Source organism: Oncorhynchus kisutch, linkage group LG3 (genome assembly GCF_002021735.2).
Source record: "Oncorhynchus kisutch isolate 150728-3 linkage group LG3, Okis_V2, whole genome shotgun sequence".
NCBI lineage: Eukaryota > Metazoa > Chordata > Actinopteri > Salmoniformes > Salmonidae > Oncorhynchus > Oncorhynchus kisutch.
In genome coordinates, this window is record NC_034176.2 from 6,815,970 (window position 1) to 6,840,103 (window position 24,134).

The window sequence follows — 24,134 nt, forward strand, 5'->3', positions numbered from 1 at the left end:
GTATTTTGGCCCATTCCTCCATGCAGATCTCCTCTAGAACAGTGATGTTTTGGGGCTGTTGCTGGGCAACACGGACTTTCAACTCCCTCCAAAGATTTTCTATGGGGTTGAGATCTGGAGACTGGCTAGGCCACTCCAGGACCTTGAAATGCTTCTTACGAAGCCACTCCTTTGTTGCCCGGCCGGTGTGTTTGGGATCATTGTCATGCTGAAAGACCCACGTTTCATCTTCAATGCCCTTGCTGATGAAAGGAGGTTTTCACTCAAAATCTCACGATACATGGCCCCATTCATTCTTTCCTTTACACGGATCAGTCCTCCTGGTCCCTTTGCAGAAAAACAGCCCCAAAGCATGATGTTTCCACCCCCATGCTTCACAGTAGGTATGTGTTATTTGGATGCAACTCAGTATTCTTTATCCTCCAAACACGACGAGTTGAGTCTTTACCAAAAAGTTATATTTTGGTTTCATCTGACCATATGACATTCTCCCAATCTTCTTCTGGATCATCCAAATGCTCTCTAGCAAACTTCAGATGGGCCTGGACATGTACTGGCTTAAGCAGGGGGACACGTCTGGCACTGCAGGATTTGAGTCCCTGGTGGCGTAGTGTGTTACTGATGGTAGGCTTTGTTACTTTGGTCCCAGCTCTCTGCAGGTCATTCACTAGGTCCCCCCGTGTGGTTCTGGGATTTTTGCTCACCGTTCTTGTGACCATTTTGACCCCACAGGGTGAGATCTTGCGTGGAGCCCCAGATCGAGGGAGTTTATCAGTGGTCTTGTATGTCTTCCATTTCCTAATAATTGCTCCCACAGTTGATTTCTTCAAACCAAGCTGCTTACCTATTGCAGATTCAGTCTTCCCAGCCTGGTGTCCTTTGACAGCTCTTTGGTCTTGGCCATAGTGGAGTTTGGAGTGTGACTGTTTGAGGTTGTGGACAGGTGTCTTTTATACTGATAACAAGTTCAAACAGGTGCCATTAATACAGGTAACGAGTGGAGGACTGAGGAGCCTCTTAAAGAAGAAGTTACAGGTCTGTGAGAGCCAGAAATCTTGCTTGTTTGTAGGTGACCAAATACTTATTTTCCACCATAATTTGCAAATAAATTCATAAAAAATCCTACAATGTGATTTTCAAGGGGGAAAAAAATCTAATAGTTGAAGTGTACCTATGATGAAAATTACAGGCCACTCTCATCTTTTTAAGTGGGAGAACTTGCACAATTGGTGGCTGACTAAATACTTTTTTGCCCCACTGTAAGTGATAGAACAATGTTTGAAATATCTGATTTTGAGGATAGATTCTGAATACATTTTTGGAAAGCTAAATATTGATTATATTAATAAAATAATTAACTGTAAGCTTGGGTTACTATACAGATCGAAGAGCGTTGGACCAGTAACTGAAATGTTGCTGGTTCGAATCCCCAAGTCGGCAAGGTGGAAAAATCTGCCGTTCTGCCCTTGAGCATGGCAGTTAATAATTTGCGGGTTATTTCATGATTATTATTAGACAGTTGCATTATTATTCTTGTTACTAAGTATTGTTGTTTTTTTTCTTCATTTCAGACTCTTGAAAACAAGATGGTGGATCAAGAGATGTCATCCTTGGATCTGAAATAGCCTAAATTGGATGGTAAAACTCCTGTAAAGAAAAAAGACAATCGTTTGTCCTGCATTTTTATAGTTGAAAACTAGATTTAGCCAGCGGTAGGCATTAATAATTCAATGTGGAGTGGATGATTTTTTTAAATTTTTAAATGGACAAATAAGAAATCCACCCGGTCTAATGGATAAAACTGTTTCCAATCTTTGGAACATTTCTCCTATTGCGGTCGTGTCCCATTACACATGCTGCCGTGTCCCATTACACATGCTGCCGTGTCCCATTACACATGCTTCCGTGTCCCATTACACATGCTGCCGTGTCCCATTACACATGCGCCCGTGTCCCATTACACATGCTGCCGTGTCCCATTACACATGCTGCCGTGTCCCATTACACATGCTTCCGTGTCCCATTACACATGCTGCCGTGTCCCATTACACATGCGCCCGTGTCCCATTACACATGCTACCGTGTCCCATTACACATGCTGCCGTGTCCCATTACACATGCTACCCTGTCCCATTACACATCACCCATGTCCCATTACACATGCTACCGTGTCCCATGACACATGCTGCCGTGTCCCATGACACATGCTGCCGTGTCCCATTACACATGCTGCCGTGTCCCATTACACATGCTTCCGTGTCCCATTACACATGCTGCCGTGTCCCATTACACATGCGCCCGTGTCCCATTACACATGCTGCCGTGTCCCATTACACATGCTGCCGTGTCCCATTACACATGCTTCCGTGTCCCATTACACATGCTGCCGTGTCCCATTACACATGCGCCCGTGTCCCATTACACATGCTACCGTGTCCCATTACACATGCTTCCGTGTCCCATTACACATGCTACCCTGTCCCATTACACATGCTACCCTGTCCCATTACACATGCTACCCTGTCCCATTACACATGCTACCCTGTCCCATTACACATGCTACCCTGTCCCATTACACATGCTACCCTGTCCCATTACACATGCTACCCTGTCCCATTACACATGCTACCCTGTCCCATTACACATCACCCATGTCCCATTACACATGCTACCGTGTCCCATGACACATGCTACCGTGTCCCATGACACATGCTACCGTGTCCCATGACACATGCTACCGTGTCCCAATACACACGTCACAGCAATTTTTTGGGGGGCGACATTGCTTTTGTCTAATTAACTGGGTCAATGGAAACCTGCCTACTGATGAAGATGTAGATGACATAGATCAGTGTTTCTCTCCCCAGGCGCAATCTGCTAAGACAGCTACAATAACAAAGACTCAGAAAACACAACGACCAATTTCTGTTTACAAAAAGGCATTTACTTTCCACATGATGCCATAATTTATTATAGATGCCATAACATCACATATTAACCCAGCTTCACATAATGACCCTGATCTACTGCTACACAAAGTACGCTGCCAAGGCAGCCATCTTGTCTTTAGGTTTCTTTTCCCTGCGCCCTCTGCCCCTGCCCCGCCCCCCTCGCCGTGCACCCCCGCCGCGGGTCATGGAGGGATGTCTCATGGTGGCGTGTTTCAGTTCAACCAGGTCCTGGAAGACTGGGTCGCAGAACACACAGCCGCTGTGCTGCGTCTCTCCGTCAGGCAGCGGGGAGCGCGTCTTGTTGAAGTCCACCGCTACCAGGGACGCTTCACATGCCTCACAGCTCTCCTGGGTTACCTAGGAGACGAGGGGTGGGGGAGGGAGGGGGTGAACACAGCAAGAGGAGACAAGGGAGGGGGGGGGGGGGGGGGAACACAGCAAGAGGAGACGAGGGGGGGGGTGAACACAGCAAGAGGAGACGAGGGGGGGGGTGAACACAGCAAGAGGAGACGAGGGGGGGGGGGGGGTTGTGAACACAGCAAGAGGAGACGAGGGGTGGGGGAGGGGGGGGGTGAACACAGCAAGAGGAGACGAGGGAGGGGGGGGGGTGAACACAGCAAGAGGAGACGAGGGAGGGGGGGGGGGGGTGAACACAGCAAGAGGAGACGAGGGGTGGGGGGGAGGGGGGGTGAACACAGCAAGAGGAGACGAGGGGGGGGGAGGGGGGGGTGAACACAGCAAGAGGAGACGAGGGGGGGGGGGAGGGGGGTGGTGAACACAGCAAGAGGAGACGAGGGGTGGGGATGGGAAGGGGGGGGGGGAGTGAACACAGCAAGAGGAGACGAGGGGTGGGGGAGGGAGGGGGGGGTGAACACAGCAAGAGGAGACGAGGGGTGGGGGAGGGAGGGGGGGGTGAACACAGCAAGAGGAGACGAGGGGTGGGGGAGGGAGGGAGGGGTGAACACAGCAAGAGGAGACGAGGGGTGGGGGAGGGAGGGAGGGGGGGGAGGGGTGAACACAGCAAGAGGAGATGAGGGGTGGGGATGGGAAGGGGGGGGGGGGGTGAACACAGCAAGAGGAGACGAGGGGTGGGGGAGGGAGGGGGGGGTGAACACAGCAAGAGGAGACGAGGGGTGGGGGAGGGAGGGAGGGGTGAACACAGCAAGAGGAGACGAGGGGTGGGGGAGGGAGGGAGGGGGGGGGAGGGGTGAACACAGCAAGAGGAGATGAGGGGTGGGGATGGGAAGGGGGGGGGGGGGGTGAACACAGCAAGAGGGAAGAAAGAGAGAGAGAGAAAAGAGAGATAACTGTTATAAGTGGAGGAAGGTAGCCTATTGTGTTGGGCCAGTAACCCAGTAACCCGAATCCCCGAGCTGACAAGGTACAAATCTGTCATCCTGCCACTAAACAAGGCAGTTAACCCCACTATTCCTAGACCGTAATTGTAAAAAATAATTTATTCTTAACTGACTTGCCCAGTTAAATAAAAGGATAAATAATGGAATATAAATCACTGTGAAAAAATGCAAATGAGGTTTATGAGAATTAACAATGAAAACAACTAAAGTCCTCTTCCTGCCTACCTGCACCCTGTGTGCGTGTTCAAAGAAGTGCACCATCACGTTGCACCTGTTGCAAGCCATCTTCCACTTGGGGCCAGAGGTAGGGTCCAAAACCAGCACCCCGCCCTCACACTCCACACACTGACCAATACCCAGGGAGTTGAGACTGTGCTGGCAGGACGGGTGGGTGCACTCATTACATCCCATACCTGGGAGGGAGGGGGAGAGAGATGGGGAGGGAGGGAGGGGGAGAGAAATAGGGAGGGAGGGGGAGAGAAATAGGGAGGGGGAGAAAAAAACAACAAGGAAAAGTTGGAACATCAGTTTACTTCCTGAATTGAAATTGACCCCAAACCCTATAACGACCAATCACTCACCACCCACACACTCCCCTCACCTTTCTTCATGTCCCTGAAGGGGGGGTTGCTGAAGCAGTAGGGACAAAGGGGGTAGCTCTTTCCCCTGGATCCAGAGGTCCACAGCACCAGCTCAAACTCATCCAGTGGGCAGCGCAGCTCCTTGTACAGTTTGATGGCTCCGTTCTGAGGCAGGCTGTACGTCTCATCACACCCAGCACAGTGCAGCCGGCTGGGCTTGGCCTGGGAGAAACAATCCATCATTAGCGTGCAGTTTGCACTTCTGGGACAATTGGTTCCACTGTACAAAAGACAAAAGACAAAATATTTAAGTGTCCTGTGGAAAGCTTTCGACAACTTTTAGAGTCCATGCCCAGACGAGCCCGTTCTGAGGGGAAAGGGGAGGGGGTCAATACTCAATATTGGGAAGGCGTTCTTAAATGTTTTGTTCACTCAGTGTGAATATAATGTCTTCTCTCCTGGACGACATCATTTGGAAGACTTGTGGAACTCAATGAAATGCAAAACAAAAAGCATCGCATTGCGGTCGCTGTGTGCGAGTCCTTGTGTTTGGTTAAGATGTTTTGAGATGGGACTGCACGCACACACAGTGACCGTGTGGATACCCAGCGACCGCAAACGCAGCGACCGCAAACGCACACACAGAGACCGCAAACGCACACACAGAGACCGCGCGCACACACAGCGACCGCGCGCACCCACCTTGCAATTCTGATTATGCATGCATACATTGTGGATGATGACATTTGGAAGTTACCTCGTAATGAAATGCAGAATCTAACAAAACACACACACAAACATTTACATAGGTATTCACACTCCCGCGTCAATAAACGTTAGAATCACTTTTGGCAGCAATTACAGCTGTGAGAGTTTCTGGGTGAGTCTCTAAGAGATTTCCACTCCTGGATTGTACAATATTTGCCCATTATTATTTTCAGAATTCTTTAAACTCTGTCAAGTTGGTTGTTGATCATTGCTAGACAGCCATTTTTAAGTCTTGCCAGAGGATTTATTTATTTTTGTTGCTGAATTTTTACCCCGTTTTCTCCCCAATTTCATGGTATCCAATTGTTTTAGTAGCTACTATCTTGTCTCATCGCTACAACTCCCGTACAGGCTCGGGAGAGACGAAGGTTGAAAGTCATGCGTCCTCCGATATACAACCCAACCAAGCCGCACTGCTTCTTAACACAGTGTGCATCCAACCCGGAAGCCAGCCGCACCAATGTGTCGAAGGAAACACCGTGCACCTGGCGACCTTGGTTAGAGCGCACAGCTCCCGGCCCGCCACAGGAGTCGCTGGTGCACGATGAGAGAAGGATATCCCTACCGGCCAAGCCCTCCCTAACCCGAACGACGCAAGGCCAATTGTGCGTCGCCCCACGGACCTCCCGGTGGCGGCCGGTTACGACAGACCCTGGGTGGCGAACCCAGAGTCTCTGGTGGCACAGCTGGCGCTGCAATACAGCGCCCTTAACCACTGCGCCACCCGGGCTTCCGCCATAGGATTTTCAAGCCGATTTAAGACAAAACCCTAACTAGGCCACTCAGGAACATTCAATGTCCTTTTCTAGGTTCTAATAGATGATGTGTTTTTCGAAGAGATTGTCAGTTTCTGACTGAAATAAGATTCCCTCAAGGTTGCTTTGATGTCCAAAATATTTCAAATCGACATTTTGTGATTTGTAACTTTTAAGGAGGACCAAAAGGCTCCTGAACAGCACCTAACTCCAAGCCATAAGAACAATTCATAAAATGGCCACCGGATGACCCCCCCCCCCCCGTGTACACTGCTGCTACTCTGTTTATTATCTATGTACAGTCACTTTACCCCTACCTACATGTACAGAGTACTGGTACCCCCTGTATATAGCCACCACATTGACTCTGTACCGGTACCCCCCTGTACCGGTACACCCTGACTCTGTACCGGTACCCCCTGTATATAGCCTCCACACTGACTCTGTACCGGTACCCCCTGTATATAGCCTCCACACTGACTCTGTACCGGTACCCCCTGTATATAGCCTCCACACTGACTCTGTACCGGTACCCCCTGTATATAGCCTCCACACTGACTCTGTACCGGTACCCCCTGTATATAGCCTCCACACTGACTCTGTACCGGTACCCCCTGTATATAGCCTCCACACTGACTCTGTACCGGTACCCCCTGTATATAGCCTCCACACTGACTCTGTACCGGTACCCCCTGTATATAGCCTCCACACTGACTCGGTACCGGTACCCCCTGTATATAGCCTCCACACTGACTCTGTACCGGTACCCCCTGTATATAGCCTCCACACTGACTCTGTACCGGTACCCCCTGTATATAGCCTCCACACTGACTAGGTACCGGTACCCCCTGTATATAGCCTCCACACTGACTAGGTACCGGTACCCCCTGTATATAGTCTCCACACTGACTCGGTACCGGTACCCCCTGTATATAGTCTCCACACTGACTCGGTACCAGTACCCCCTGTATATAGCCTCCACACTGACTCTGTAACGGTACCCCCTGTATATAGCCTCCACACTGACTCTGTACACGTGGGTCTTTCTGTCTATCCCTCTGTCCTTCTCTGCCTCTACCCCTCTACCCAAGCCATAAGAACAATTCATAAAATGGCCACCGGATGACCCCCCCCCCCCCCCCCCTTGTACACTGCTGCTACTCTGTTTATTATCTATGTACAGTCACTTTACCCCTACCTACATGTACAGAGTACTGGTACCCCCTGTATATAGCCACCACATTGACTCTGTACCGGTACCCCCTGTATATAGCCTCCACACTGACTCTGTACCGGTACCCCCTGTATATAGCCTCCACACTGACTCGGTACCGGTACCCCCTGTATATAGCCTCCACACTGACTCGGTACCGGTACCCCCTGTATATAGCCTCCACACTGACTCTGTACCGGTACCCCCTGTATATAGCCTCCACACTGACTCGGTACCGGTACCCCCTGTATATAGCCTCCACACTGACTCTGTACACGTGGGTCTTTCTGTCTATCCCTCTGTCCTTCTCTGCCTCTACCCCTCTGTCTGTCTCCCCCGCTCTCCCCAACGTCACTAGACCGGTACACGCCACTCTGGGGACACGTCGTCAAATAGCAACATGCAGACGCAATCAGACTAGAACATGAGAGGGACTACCTGGTCCAATGACAAAACGCTCCTTCTTAGGTGTTCCAATTGCAAAACGTTTTGTAACAATGTCCCCTAATGAAGGACCCTGATGAATAATACATGCCTCTATGACTTCCTCAGTTGAAGTGGCTTATTTTCATTTAAAAGGCTCCCTTTTCTGGTCCCTTTCCGCCGACCGAAGGCCGTAGCTCGGCCACCAAACCGGTAGAACGGGGTACGGAGGGTGGGGGGGGGGGGATTAATGCTTGCTGGCCACGTGTCAGAGAGTCTAGTGCCTTCCCGTAGAGGAGAGTGGGATAAAGTTGAGCCATCCTTGTTTCTAAGAAACCATAAACAAAATGTATAATTTGACCAAATATTTAAGAAAGAGGTCATCTTTTCATGGAGTCTGTGAAGGAAGAAACCACATGGAAAAGCGAGTTAAAGGTTTCATGATGCTTGTATCATCTAAACCAAAGTAGATCATTGTTTTATCGTTATACACACATCAGTCGGGGGCTCTATAAGCTTCAATAGCATGAAAGTGAATCATTGTGGATGGGTTGAGCCAATCATTGCAAGGCCGCATCGCTAGGATATTAAGTAACAACAGGGCCTTGGATATTAAGTAACAACAGGGCCTTGGATATTAAGTAACAGGGCCTTGGATATTAAGTAACAACAGGGCCTTGGATATTAAGTAACAACAGGGGCTAGGATATTAAGTAACAACAGGGCCTAGGATATTAAGTAACAACAGGGCCTAGGATATTAAGTAACAACAGGGCCTTGGATATTAAGTAACAACAGGGCCTAGGATATTAAGTAACAACAGGGCCTAGGCTATTAAGTAACAACAGGGCCTAGGCTATTAAGTAACAACAGGGCCTAGGCTATTAAGTAACAACAGGGCCTAGGATATTAAGTAACAACAGGGCCTAGGATATTAAGTAAAAACAGGGCCTATGATATTAAGTAAAAACAGGGCCTAGGATATTAAGTAACAACAGGGCCTAGGATATTAAGTAACAACAGGGCCTTGGATATTAAGTAACAACAGGGCCTAGGATATTAAGTAACAACCGGGCCTTGCCTACGTTAAGGGTTAAGTGCTTAAAAAAAGGAGCAAAGTGTTTGTTTGTTGTTAAAAGATGCTTAAAATTATTAAAAAGACAAAAAAAGCGATTGTGTTGAATTGTGTTTTGAAAATAAAAATAGAAAAAGGTTTTTAAAAAGGTTGTGGTAATATTTCATTCAGTACAGAAATGTGTACGCAGTTCAACTGACCCTGTCACGCAGCTCAACTGACCCTGTCACGCAGCTCAACTGACCCTGTCACGCAGCTCAACTTACCCTGTCACGCAGCTCAACATACCCTGTCACGCAGCTCAACTGACCCTGTCCCGCAGCTCAACTGACCCTGTCACGCAGCTCAACTGACCCTGTCCCGCAGCTCAACTTACCCTGTCACGCAGCTCAACATACCCTGTCACGCAGCTCAACATACCCTGTCACGCAGCTCAACTGACCCTGTCCCGCAGCTCAACTGACCCTGTCCCGCAGCTCAACTGACCCTGTCACGCAGCTCAACTGACCCTGTCACGCAGCTCAACTTACCCTGTCACGCAGCTCAACTTACCCTGTCACGCAGCTCAACTTACCCTGTCACGCAGCTCAACTTACCCTGTCATGCAGCTCAACTTACCCTGTCACGCAGCTCAACTTACCCTGTCACGCAGCTCAACTTACCCTGTCATGCAGCTCAACTTACCCTGTCACGCAGCTCAACTGACCCTGTCACGCAGCTCAACTGACCCTGTCCCGCAGCTCAACTGACCCTGTCCCGCAGCTCAACTGACCCTGTCCCGCAGCTCAACTGACCCTGTCCCGCAGCTCAACTTACCCTGTCACGCAGCTCAACTTACCCTGTCACGCAGCTCAACTTACCCTGTCACGCAGCTCAACTGACCCTGTCACGCAGCTCAACTGACCCTGTCCCGCAGCTCAACTGACCCTGTCCCGCAGCTCAACTTACCCACAAGTGGCAACTTTTTGGGGGGTTTAGTCATTTTCAAAATTGTAACATTTACATGAATTATGATTATTTCCAGGGATACACAACATCCTGAAATATCTAGAAATAAAACTATATGGTCTGTTGACGGAGTGATGTTGAATGTAAATAACGCCTCAACTTATGCCACTCTCCCCGACAACCAAAGTGTGTGTGTGTGTGGCAGTCATCTAATTTTGGCACATGCCTTTTCGTTTTTGAAGGCAGTCAAGAGATTTTGAACTTGACTCTTAAAATGAGGCAAGTTTCCACAGAAAAAAAAAAATATTGAATATTCTCTGTTTTGATAGATTATCCTGTCCCCTTACTGGGTAAACCTGTATCTATTAAGAAATAAGAGTGACACTGCATCAATGGCTAATTGGCTACTTTCTCAAACTTTCAAATCCCAACGTAGCAGAAGAGTAACTAGTAAGTAATCACTATATATTCCACATTTTGCCAAAGTAAAATAATAGTAAGCATAGCACATTATTATGTAACCAAATTAGTTGTATCCTAGCATGGATAATTATAATAATTTACAGTAACATACCGGTATGCTACTTAGCTGAAGCTTTTAGCCAAAAGCTAGCGATGCTAACATCACACTAGTCCAACAAGTTTTACCATAGACAGACACGTCACAAGGGGCTATAAAGCTGAAGCATCCTGTGGTGGAAATTCTACCCATGGGACAGTCGAAGTCCATCTTAAATGAATCATTGTATATTAACAGCAAGCTGGAGACGTCACAGTCAAACAGCTGCATAAAGAACCGGTCTGTCAGGAGCACCAACAGGGCAGTCCCGTTAGTTCCCTTATATACTGGTTACAAACACGTTACTAAGGCATGGCTCATAGGTTTGGTTCTGGCATGTCTCTGGCACCGTCTCCTATCTTAACTTATAGAACATATTCTGGGCGTTCTGCCAGATGGTCCCAAGGAGGGGGGTTATGTCACCATCCCATATCTTTACCAAGCACAGGCAGGAACCAAGGATTATTTATGACACAAAAGACAAGATGAACATTTTCAAGGCGGTCTCTTCACACGATAGAATGTTTTCTCACCACCAAATATGGTGGTGAGAGGAAGTCCAGTCGCATGTATTGGGAGAGGATGGAACTAGGTAAAAACTGGACCAAGATTCACACTCTCATTGATTAAACATCTGATCTCAATAAATGTTTCTGTTCCCAAAACTAAAATCTGTAATGAACACAGTGTGCTAAGTTTTATATAGAAGAAAAAAATGTGTTGTTTAGAAGGAATGCTAGGTCAAATTGAGTTCACTTCACAGAGGAGGCAATCCCTAACGGATATATGTAAATACATGCTACGATGCGCCAATAGCATCTCGCTAGCTCGAACTTGGCATTGCCTACCTCCTTTCCGCGTTCTGCCTACTATGCTTCATTTGCTTCTACTGTAAAAATGACAGAGATTAACTATCTTGGTTAAAAAATATCTTTGCGGTTACCATCCCTGACCTAGCTTATGGTTAATGAGACACCGGTAACCACTAGACTTACTGCTGCTCTTTAGTTACTTTTATTTCTTATCTGCATTTTTTTTAAAACTGCATTGTTGGTTAGGGGCTCGTAAGTAAGCATTTCCCTGTAAGGTCTACTACACCTGCTGACTGGCTGGCTCTCTGACTGACTGGATGGCTGGCTGGCTGGCTCTCTGACTGACTGGATGGCTGGCTCTCTGACTGACTGACTGGATGGCTGGCTCTCTGACTGACTGACTGGCTGGCTGGCTCTCTGACTGACTGGATGGCTGGCTCTCTGACTGACTGACTGGCTGGCTGGCTCTCTGACTGACTGACTGGCTGGCTGGCTCTCTGACTGACTGGATGGCTGGCTGGCTGGCTCTCTGACTGACTGGCTCTCTGACTGACTGGCTGGCTGGCCGACTGGCTCATTGGCCGGCTGGCTGGTCGACTGGCTCTCTGACCGGTTGGCCCTCTGGCCGGCTAGCTCTCTGGCTTGCTCTCCAGCTGGCCATCTGGCCGGTAAGTTTGTGATGTTTTTCAATGAGGGGACCAACTCAATAGGGGGGGGACAACTTTTCCACATTAGTGAAGGGGAGGGGGGTGATAGAGAGCGGGAGAGATGAGAGGGAAAAGAGGGAGAGAGAGCAGAGAGAAAGAGAGATGGCGAGATGGAGAGAGAGACCTACTTTGGTGACAGGATGTTTATGTTAAAGTCAAAAGGAAGTGTCTCCATGGTTGCACCGTTACAGAAAACCGCTAGTCTGTAGCAGCCCAAACCGTTTAAAACTAAATACCTATATTTTACCAGAGCTGCATTCTTTTCTTTCTAGCACGGATTTGCGGGACGCTCTTAAAGGGGAACACACAACGCAATCACAGTAAGGAACTATGAAAATAGTTCGCATAAACTATTTAGATCGATTAAAAAGGTTTGTCACGGAAATCTTCTTTACAGCGTCCTTTAAATCCTATGTATTATTATGATGTATAATTATTAAAATAGATGATTAGCAGTACTGATCAGATGGTGATTAGCAGTACTGATCAGATGGTGATTAGCAGTACTGATCAGATGGTGATTAGCAGTACTGATCAGATGGTGATTAGCAGTACTGATCAGATGGTGATTAGCAGTACTGATCAGATGGTGATTAGCAGTACTGATCAGATGGTGATTAGCAGTACTGATCAGATGGTGATTAGCAGTACTGATCAGATGGTGATTAGCAGTATTGATCAGGTGGTGATTAGCAGTATTGATCAGGTGGTGATTAGCAGTACTGATCAGATGGTGATTAGCAGTACTGATCAGATAGATGGTGATTAGCAGTACTGATCAGATAGATGGTGATTAGCAGTACTGATCAGATAGATGGTGATTAGCAGTACTGATCAGATAGATGGTGATTAGCAGTACTGATCAGATGTGATTAGCAGTACTGATCAGATGGTGATTAGCAGGACTGATCAGATGGTGATTAGCAGTACTGATCAGATGGTGATTAGCAGTACTGATCAGATGGTGATTAGCAGTACTGATCAGATGGTGATTAGCAGTACTGATCAGCAGTACTGATCAGAAGTACTGATCAGATGGTGATTAGCAGTATTGATCGGATGGTGATTAGCAGTACTGATCAGATGGTGATTAGCAGTATTGAATAGATGGTGATTAGCAGTACTGATCAGATAGATGGTGATTAGCAGTACTGATCAGATAGATGGTGATTAGCAGTACTGATCAGATAGATGGTGATTAGCAGTACTGATCAGATAGATGGTGATTAGCAGTACTGATCAGATGGTGATTAGCAGTACCGATCAGATGGTGATTAGCAGTACTGATCAGATGGTGATTAGCAGTACTGATCAGATGGTAATTAGCAGTATTGATCAGATGGTAATTATCAGTATTGATCAGATGGTGATTAGCAGTACTGATCAGCAGTACTGATCAGATGGTGATTAGCAGTATTGATCGGATGGTGATTAGCAGTACTGATCAGATGGTGATTAGCAATATTGATCAGATAGTGATTAGCAGTACTGATCAGATAGATGGTGATTAGCAGTATTGATCAGATAGTGATTAGCAGTACTGATCAGATAGATGGTGATTAGCAGTACTGATCAGATAGTGATTAGCAGTACTGATCAGATAGATGGTGATTAGCAGTACTGATCAGATGGTGATTAGCAGTATTGATCAGATGGGGGTTAGCAGTATTGATCAGATGGGGGTTAGCAGTACTGATCAGATGGTGGTTAGCAGTACTGATCAGATGGTGATTAGCAGTACTGATCAGATGGTGATTAGCAGTACTGATCAGATGGTGATTAGCAGTACTGATCAGATGGTGATTAGCAGTACTGATCAGATAGGTGGTGATTAGCAGTACTGATCAGATAGGTGGTGATTAGCAGTACTGATCAGATAGGTGGTGATTAGCAGTACTGATCAGATAGGTGGTGATTAGCAGTACTGATCAGATAGGTGGTGATTAGCAGTACTGATCAGATAGGTGGTGATTAGCAGTACTGATCAGATAGGTGGTGATTAGCAGTACTGATCAGATAGGTGGTGATTAGCAGTACTGATCAGATGGTGATTAGCAGTACTGATCAGATGGTGATTAGCAGTACTGATCAGATGGTAATTAGCAGTATTGATCAGATGGTGATTAGCAGTACTGATCAGCAGTACTGATCAGATGGTGATTAGCAGTACTGATCGGATGGTGATTAGCAGTACTGATCAGATGGTGATTAGCAATATTGATCAGATAGTGATTAGCAGTACTGATCAGATAGATGGTGATTAGCAGTATTGATCAGATAGTGATTAGCAGTACTGATCAGATAGATGGTGATTAGCAGTACTGATCAGATGGTGATTAGCAGTACTGATCAGATGGTGATTAGCAGTACTGATCAGATGGTGATTAGCAGTACTGATCAGATGGGGGTTAGCAGTATTGATCAGATGGGGGTTAGCAGTACTGATCAGATGGTGATTAGCAGTACAGATCAGATGGTGGTTAGCAGTACTGATCAGATGGTGATTAGCAGTACTGATCAGATGGTGATTAGCAGTACTGATCAGATGGTGATTAGCAGTACTGATCAGATGGTGATTAGCAGTACTGATCAGATGGTGATTAGCAGTACTGATCAGATGGTGATTAGCAGTACTGATCAGATGGTGATTAGCAGTACTGACCAGATAGTGATTAGCAGTACTGATCAGATAGATGGTGATTAGCAGTACTGATCAGATAGATGGTGATTAGCAGTACTGATCAGATAGGTGGTGATTAGCAGTACTGATCAGATAGGTGGTGATTAGCAGTACTGATCAGATAGGTGGTGATTAGCAGTACTGATCAGATGGTGATTAGCAGTACTGATCAGATGGTGATTAGCAGTACTGATCAGATGGTGATTAGCAGTACTGATCAGATAGATGGTGATTAGCAGTACTGATCAGATAGATGGTGATTAGCAGTACTGATCAGATAGGTGGTGATTAGCAGTACTGATCAGATAGGTGGTGATTAGCAGTACTGATCAGATAGGTGGTGATTAGCAGTACTGATCAGATAGGTGGTGATTAGCAGTACTGATCAGATGGTGATTAGCAGTACTGATCAGATGGTGATTAGCAGTACTGATCAGATGGTGATTAGCAGTACTGATCAGATGGTGATTAGCAGTACTGATCAGATGGTGATTAGCAGTACTGATAAAATGGTGATTAGCAGTACAGATCAGATGGTGATTAGCAGTACTGATCAGATGGTGATTAGTAGTACTGATCAGATGGTGATTAGCAGTACTGATCAGATGGTGATTAGCAGTATTGATCAGATGGTGATTAGCAGTATTGATCAGATGGTGATTAGCAGTATTCATCAGATGGTGATTAGCAGTACTGATCAGATGGTGATTAGCAGTACTGATCAGATGGTGATTAGCAGTACAGATCAGATGGTGATTAGCAGTACAGATCAGATGGTGATTAGCAGTACTGATCAGATGGTGATTAGCAGTACAGATCAGATGGTGATTAGCAGTACAGATCAGATGGTGATTAGCAGTACTGATCAGATGGTGATTAGCAGTACTGATCAGATGGTGATTAGCAGTACTGATCAGATGGTGATTAGCAGTACTGATCAGATGGTGATTAGCAGTACTGATCAGATGGTGATTAGCAGTACTGATCAGATGGTGATTAGCAGTACTGATCAGATGGTGATTAGCAGTATTGATCAGATGGGGGTTGACCCAGTGACCTTTTGTTGTTGTTTTGTAACACTGACCTGAATGTACTTCATGAAGCGATGGCACTTGCCACAGCGAGACAGGGGCTTGCCGGTGGCAGCGATGGGAGAGAACGTCACCTCCATGAGCTCGTCCATACCTACAGGACAGAGACATGGGTAGTTTACGCCATCCATTAGCTAGTCCGTACCTACAGGACAGATACATGGATAGTTTACGCCATCCATTAGCTAGTCCATACCTACAGGACAGATACATGGGTAGTTTACGCCATCCATTAGCTCGTCCATACCTACAGGACAGATAAATGGGTAGTTTTACGCCATCCATTAGCTAGTCCATACCTACAGGACAGATACATGGGTAGTTTATGCCATCCATTAGCTAGTTCATACCTACCTACCTATTTACTAAATTACAGTAGAGTATTGACTAAATTACAGTAGAGTATTGACTCTATTACAGTAGAGTATTGACTAAATTACAGTAGAGTATTGACTAAATTACAGTAGAGTATTGACTCTATTACAGTAGAGTATTGACTCTATTACAGTAGAGTATTGACTCTATTACAGTAGAGTATTGACTCTATTACAGTAGAGTATTGACTCTATTACAGTAGAGTATTGACTCTATTACAGTAAGAATATTGACTATTACAGTAGAGTATTGACTCTATTACAGTAGAGTATTGACTAAATTACAGTAGAGTATTGACTAAATTACAGTAGAGTATTGACTAAATTACAGTAGAGTATTGACTAAATTACAGTAGAGTATTGACTCTATTACAGTAGAGTATTGACTCTATTACAGTAGAGTATTGACTCTATTACAGTAGAGTATTGACTAAATTACAGTATTTGTGGTTGTTTTTCTTCGCATTTCAATCACTACTCCCATCCGAGAGCACCTGTGGGGTTTATGGGATACCTGAAGCGCTCCTGCTAGTTCCTTTTCAAGTGGAACTTCCTGTTGAATATGTCCAGTGTGTGTGTGTGTGTGTGTTTGTGTGAGTGTGTTGTACTCACTAGCGATGGTGTCAAAGAAGTAGTGGAACTTCCTCTTGAAGATGTCCAGTGTGTGTTGCAGAACCTGTTGGTAGTTGGCCTTGCCCTGAGCAATCAGGTTTAACTGTTTCTCTACCGCACCACGGATGGTAGGCAGCACCAGCTCAGCATCTACACAAACATTGCGGGGTAAATACACACACACACGGACATATGGATACACATGGGCTAGAACATACATGAAAATATGTCCATTCTAACTTGTGCTAATGGCAAATGTAGGGTCCACCTGCAAGTGTGATGAGTGTTAAAAGTTAGTACTGACCGGTCTTGAAGAATATGTGCATCAGGACGATGCTATCACACACACACCTGTCTTGTAATATCCATGCACCAGGACGATGCCCACACACACATCTGTCTTGTAATATCCATGCACCAGGACGATGCCCACACACACACACACACACACACACCTGTCTTGTAATATCCATGCACCAGGACGATGCCCAGGTTGGTGGGTTTGAGCTTGCGTCCGTTCTCCACCGTCACATAATTCCTCTGAGAGATGTTGTTGATATGGACCGGGATACTGGCGTCAGTACCTGGGAGGGAGGGATGGGGACACACACAGTATTCCACCATGAACTTAATCCCAGACAGACAAGACAAGACAAGACAAGACACCTGCGGTGATATAATATGAATCAAAAACCCACAGCCTCAACGCACACACACACACACACCTATGCCGTGTTTCTCCATCAGTGTGATGAGGTCGGCCTCAGTAAGGTAATCTGGAGGGCTGGTCTGCCTCTCCACTAGTTTAATCTCCTCCACTGTGAAGACATCTCCCCTCTCACACACTGGCATGGCCTCCTCTAGAGGGATACCCAGCCACGGCATCACCTCCGTAAAGCCTGTGTCCCAGTCACAACAAACATTTAGACATCTATTAGCATTATAAATAAATAGTACAATTTATAAAGCATTTCAACTATAGCTTAACATTTAGTATCATTTAGAAAGATTTAGAAGGATTTATTAATATCTTATTCATGAAAACGGCAACACTAATTAGTTGGTTGAACTTTATTAGTCATTTGCATCAGAATATATTTCTCAGCATAACAATATTAGGAAACAAGACCAGAGGACAACAACAACAACAGTAAACAACAACAGGACCTCACCAGGTGATATGAGTGTCTTCCCACTGCAGGAGAAACCCTCGGAGGCGATGGTGAAGGAGATGGTTGTCTGCAGGTACTTACAGTCCTGGCTCACCGTGGCGATGAAGTGACGCACAATGTACTCATACAGACGCCACCCGTCACTTCCTGTTGGGGAGACAGGCAGTGGGTGTGTTCATTCGGTACCAAACAGAAGAAACTTTAGAAAAACACTCGTTTTCATTTTCCTTTTACAGATACAGGAAAATCCACCTCAATCTTCTGAAAAACCTCAGATGGTTTTTATTTTTTAAGCGGGACAATTACACAATTGTTTTATGCTAGACACACCAGAATGGCTTTCCAAGAGGTTGTGAGTGTTCCTGAACGGTCCATTCTCAGTCCTGACTTATATTTGCTTGAAAATCAGAGACAAGGTTTGAATATTCCTGTCCATCAATAATCCCCAACCAAATTGACTTGAGTTTGAGCAATTTTGACACAAACTTTGGAAACATCTTGCCCTAAAAGTTTGTTGAATCTTAAAAAATGTTTCCACCACGTACTAAGTCTGGGGTACCAACATACACGATCAAGACAACTTAATTTATCATTAAAAAATTAAAAAACATTTTAGGGGGGGGGTAAAATAAAAATATATATAGTCTTTAACTGTACACGGACTGGTGTACATTGACTGGTAGGGGAAAAAAAATCTAATGCTATATTTTTTTTGCATTTAATTTTAAGGCATCATGTAAAGACTGTGCAAGGTGTGTGAGAATGAAGGCAGCACAATGAGATGCCAGGGTCATGTTCATTAGGCTCCAAATGGAAACAAACAAACAAACAAACAAACAAACAGGGACCAAATTGTCCAATATGAAATGCTCATTTCCGTTTCACGTCGACAAAACATTTTTTTTCTCCAAGGACGTGCCTTAATGAACATTGACCCTGGTGGAGACTGGAAAGTGATGGAGAGAAGCTAACATAAGGAATCAAAGGACGGGAGGAGAAGAAGTAGTCAAAAGGAAAGATATGTAGATATAGCAGGTGAAACATGACATGATACAAGGTAGCCTGGTTCCATGAATTGTTTGTGCTGGAGTCGGCAATAGTGAGGAAACACAAGCAGATGTTACCAGGCTAGTTTCAAGATGCCACTACCCACCTAGCTCTCCTTCGGAGGCAGCCCTCATGGGGGTGATGGGAGGGTGATCTCCTGCGTCAGCTCCTTTCCTGGGACGGTTCAGTCCCTCTGACAGCAGAGCCTTCACCTAGAGGGGGATAGACCACGTCAAGGCTGGTTTTCATTGAGTCTCAATGTAGGCTTGCTGCTCTGGGATCAGTTTCAATGTATTGGCTGGTTTTCATAGCATCTCAACGTAGGCTTGCTGCTCTGGGATCAGTTTCACTGTATTTTGTCTTGGCACAATTCTTTGAAGGTAACTTCAAATAATGTCAACCAGGAGGATGTATCTAATTCACAACTAATCACGTGTTGGAGCAAGTGTTTGCATGCATAATAATGTGTGTGTCTGTGTGTCTGTCCCAGTTTTGTTAGATGCTTTTCGCTACATTTTCAATTTATTGCGAGGTAACTTCCAAATGACGTAATTCAGGGCAGTATGCAATAACAATAACCAGAATTCATCACATGTTCATCACATGTTCATCACATGTTACGCATTAAATCAGTGTGAGTCCTTGTCTATTTGATAGGTTTGTCCTCTTGTATACATGTTTCATCTGTGTGTGTGTGTGTGTGTGTGTGTGTGTGTCTGTGTGTGTGTGTGTGTGTGTGTGTGTGTGTGTCCGCGTGCGTACATGTCTTTGTGTGTGTGTGTGTGTGTGTGTCCGCGTGCGTACATGTCTTTGTGTGTGTGTGTGTGTGTGTGTGTGCGTGCATGTCTTTGTATCGGTGTGTGTGTGTATGCATGCGTGCGTGCGTACATGTGTGTGTGCATGCGTACATGTCTTTGTATCTGTGCGTGCGTGTGTGTGTTTGCGTGTGCACATGTCTTTGATACGGTGTGTGACCTCCTCAGTCTCTGACTGCTTCCTGATTCTCCGCCAGTCTCCTAAAGTTCCTACACTTTCTCCAGCCAATCTTACGCTTTTAGAATCTCCGACGCTGAGTTTGCAAGTGCACACTCCTGGAATAAGATTTGGAGAAATAGTGGAAGCACACGCAGCCTCGGTGTCGCTCTGCTCTCACCTCCTGAGCCCAGAAGGGGTTGTTAGCCTGCTGTCTGAGTGTCCCCTTCAGGTCAAAGTTGTCGTGGTAGTGGTTGGTCTCAGTACGGGGGTAGCTGATATAACCCTGGGTGTACAGACGCTCTGCTATCTGCATGGTGTGCTGTGGACCCATTCCTAAAATGGAAGAGAACACAGCACCTTCAATTCAGACTTCAGAGGAACAGTTGTAATACATTTGTGCCATGCTTGATGATTGTGAATGCAGTGTATCCACTTCTGAATGACTGGGCTACTGGCTGAATGACTGGGCTACTGGCTGAATGACTGGGCTACTGGCTGAATGACTGGGCTACTGGCTGAATGGCTTGACTACTGGCTGAATGGCTTGACTACTGGCTGAATGGCTTGACTACTGGCTGAATGGCTGGGCTACTGGCTGAATGGCTGGGCTACTGGCTGAATGGCTGGGCTACTGGCTGAATGGCTGGGCTACTGGCTGAATGGCTGGGCTACTGGCTGAATGGCTGGGCTACTGGCTGAATGGCTGGGCTACTGGCTGAATGGCTGGGCTACTGGCTGGGCTACTGGCTGAATGGCTAGGCTACTGGCTGACTGGTTGAATGGCTGAGCTACTGGCTGGGCTACTGGCTGACTGGCTGAATGGCTTGACTACTGGCTGAATGGCAGAATGGCTTGACTACTGGCTGAATGGCTGAATGGCTTGACTACTGGCTGAATGGCTGAATGGCTTGACTACTGGCTGAATGGTTTGACTACTGGCTGAATGGTTTGACTACTGGCTGAATGGTTTGACTACTGGCTGAATGGTTTGACTACTGGGTGAATGGTTTGACTACTGGCTGAATGGCTTGACTACTGGCTGAATGGCTTGACTACTGGCTGAATGGCTTGACTACTGGCTGAATGGCTTGACTACTGGCTGAATAGCTTGACTACTGGCTGAATGGCTTGACTACTGGCTGAATGGCTTGACTACTGGCTGAATGGCTTGACTACTGGCTGAATGGCTTGACTACTGGCTGAATAGCTTGACTACTGGCTGAATGGCTGAATGGTTTGACTACTGGCTGAATGGTTTAATGGTTTGACTACTGGCTGACTGGCTGGGCTACTGGCTGACTGGCTGAATGGTTTGACTACTGGCTGACTGGCTGAATGGCTTGACTACTGGCTGAATGGCTTGACTACTGGCTGAATGGCTGAATGGCTTGACTACTGGCTGAATGGCTGAATGGTTTGACTACTGGCTGAATGGCTGAATGGTTTGACTACTGGCTGAATGGCTGAATGGTTTGACTACTGGCTGAATGGCTGAATGGTTTGACTACTGGCTGAATGGCTGAATGGTTTGACTACTGGCTGAATGGTTTGACTACTGGCTGAATGGCTTGACTACTGGCTGAATGGCTTGACTACTGGCTGACTGGCTGAATGGTTTGAATACTGGCTGAATGGCTTGACTACTGGCTTGACTACTGGCTGAATGGCTTGACTACTGGCTGAATGGCTTGACTTCTGGTTGACTGGCTGAATGGTTTAATGGTTTGACTACTGGCTGAATGGTTTAATGGTTTGACTACTGGCTGAATGGCTTGACTACTGGCTGAATGGCTTGACTACTGACTGAATGGCTTGACTACTGGCTGAATGGCTGAATGGTTTGACTACTGGCTGAATGGCTGAATGGTTTGACTACTGGCTGAATGGCTGAATGGTTTGACTACTGGCTGAATGGTTTGACTACTGGCTGAATGGTTTGACTACTGGCTGAATGGCTTGACTACTGGCTGAATGGCTTGACTACTGGCTGACTGGCTGAATGGTTTGAATACTGGCTGAATGGCTTGACTACTGGCTTGACTACTGGCTGAATGGCTTGACTACTGGCTGAATGGCTTGACTTCTGGTTGACTGGCTGAATGGTTTAATGGTTTGACTACTGGCTGAATGGTTTAATGGTTTGACTACTGGCTGAATGGCTTGACTACTGGCTGAATGGCTTGACTACTGACTGAATGGCTTGACTACTGGCTGAATGGCTTGCCTACTGGCTGAACGGATGCTAATGTCTGTGCTGTGATTGGTGGTCTCACCTAGAGAGGAGCTGGCCACTCGAAGCATCTCCACGGTGTTCAAGGCCAGAGGTCTCTGCTTGGCCTTCTCCTTCTTACTCACCGACTCCACCTTCAGGACGGGAAGACAACTACACCTTTCATAAAGGCGTTCTTTTGACTGCGTTTACACAGGCAGCCCAATTCTGATCTTTTAACCAATCAGATCAGATATTTTGCCCAAAATTGGCTCAGACATAGCCAATGCCTGTCACGTTATCAGGTTCATCTCACAGGCACTTCAGATAAGAAGTAGGCTACAAGTGAATGAAGACAGACACATCGGGGACGCAACTGCACACGTCTCTCTTATTGAATTCTGAGGCGCATATAGAAGATGTTAGAACTGTCCAAATTTACTTTGTCAGCCAATAAGATGAGTAGATCTAACAAACAGGAAATGCACTAGCCTATGACAATCCACTATCCCCCATAATACAAAATTTGACCTATGCTATTGGTCAACTTGTCCATCTGTACAATAAGTAAATATTCCAAAACATACTCTGGGACAGTTGGGGGATGCGATAGATCCCAAATTAATACAACCATTCACATCAACAAAAATAAACCTCAAAGCAATGAGGCTGATGCAACAGATCAGAACATTTTGCTTAAAATGTTATAAGACTGGCAATGCACACACGGCAGTAAGCTACAAGCACGAATGTTCCCAAATTCAATAAATTAGCTGGAAAACACTATTCTCAAAAGTGTGAATGCAAATGGGATTATGCATGTAATAATGCGTTATTAAAAAGGTGAATTTTTATGGTGAACATTTTCTTCTCCTAACTTGAAGCTCATGCGCAGCCTATGTATTCCAGTTAGTCTCTACACCAGTTATAAAACGGATTAGTTATTTGGTCACTTTAGTTGTGTCATAAATCAAAACATATAGGCCTATGGGCTAAGACTACATGAGGTGTGCGACGAGGATTTAAAAAATGTGCAAAAAAAAAAGGCATGTGCTGTTCCTTGCCTTACTGCACATGCTGGGCATCATTCACAAGTTATAATACATCATCCTAAAGTGATAGGCTAATATTGTCACCCCCCCCCCATCAGACTATTCTTAATTGAATTTTTTTGTCTTTAGAAATACTAAATAATATGTGTGTGAAATTTGTTTTGATTTAGAAAGGACCATTTTCATGCACCTGTTTCGAAACAGGGGCATGGGGAAAAAAATAGAAGTGTCATCTATGCACTTAAATAGCGAATGGAGGATGCTTTTCCCATGGTTCATTTTCATGCCAGCTAGCTAGGCTATACTCCTGTTGTAAGACTCCTGTTGTAAGACAAACAATGAGCTTAATATTAGGAATGCCGATAAATAGTAGGCCTAGCCTATAGAGAGCTGATGGGATGCTCCTATTTTTAGTAGAGGCCATCACTATGTTTTCTCACGCAATTCCTTTAGAAATGTTGCACAACATGAACTCATGGGATCTAATGAAGTGTTTGATTAGATTTTCGATTACATTTGCGTTGATGTCAGAGTGATTAAAGGGGCAATAGAGAGCGGAGTACCAGGCAGTAAGCAAGTTTGGTAGGCTACTAACGACCATCAGAGGAACAGAGACAGAAAGAGAGTGAGAGAGAGACAGAAAGACAGAGAGAAAAAAGACAGGCAGCTAGAACAGGTAGAGAGACAGGCAGCTAGACAGGCAGAGAGACAGGCAGCTAGACAGGTAGAGAGACAGGCAGCTAGACAGGTAGAGAGACAGGCAGCTAGACAG

The 24,134-nt window shown here is 45.9% G+C and overlaps 1 protein-coding gene across 1 annotated transcript in view; it reads right to left on the reverse strand.

The window, feature by feature from the left end:
- Nucleotides 1-2,922: 2,922 nt before the first annotated feature.
- Nucleotides 2,923-24,134, reverse strand: part of top3b (DNA topoisomerase III beta) — a 29,319-nt gene continuing 8,107 nt past the window's right edge. Inside the window, exons 8-18 of the mRNA XM_020470105.2 lie at nucleotides 22,375-22,465; nucleotides 20,280-20,434; nucleotides 19,233-19,338; nucleotides 18,080-18,226; nucleotides 17,633-17,806; nucleotides 17,363-17,491; nucleotides 16,908-17,057; nucleotides 15,915-16,015; nucleotides 4,911-5,112; nucleotides 4,535-4,722; nucleotides 2,923-3,308 (exon numbers count right to left, since the gene is read on the reverse strand). Coding sequence (XP_020325694.2) covers nucleotides 3,030-3,308; nucleotides 4,535-4,722; nucleotides 4,911-5,112; nucleotides 15,915-16,015; nucleotides 16,908-17,057; nucleotides 17,363-17,491; nucleotides 17,633-17,806; nucleotides 18,080-18,226; nucleotides 19,233-19,338; nucleotides 20,280-20,434; nucleotides 22,375-22,465 — 1,722 coding nt within the window. The 3' untranslated portion in view covers nucleotides 2,923-3,029. The remainder of the gene's footprint in view (nucleotides 3,309-4,534; nucleotides 4,723-4,910; nucleotides 5,113-15,914; nucleotides 16,016-16,907; nucleotides 17,058-17,362; nucleotides 17,492-17,632; nucleotides 17,807-18,079; nucleotides 18,227-19,232; nucleotides 19,339-20,279; nucleotides 20,435-22,374; nucleotides 22,466-24,134) is intronic.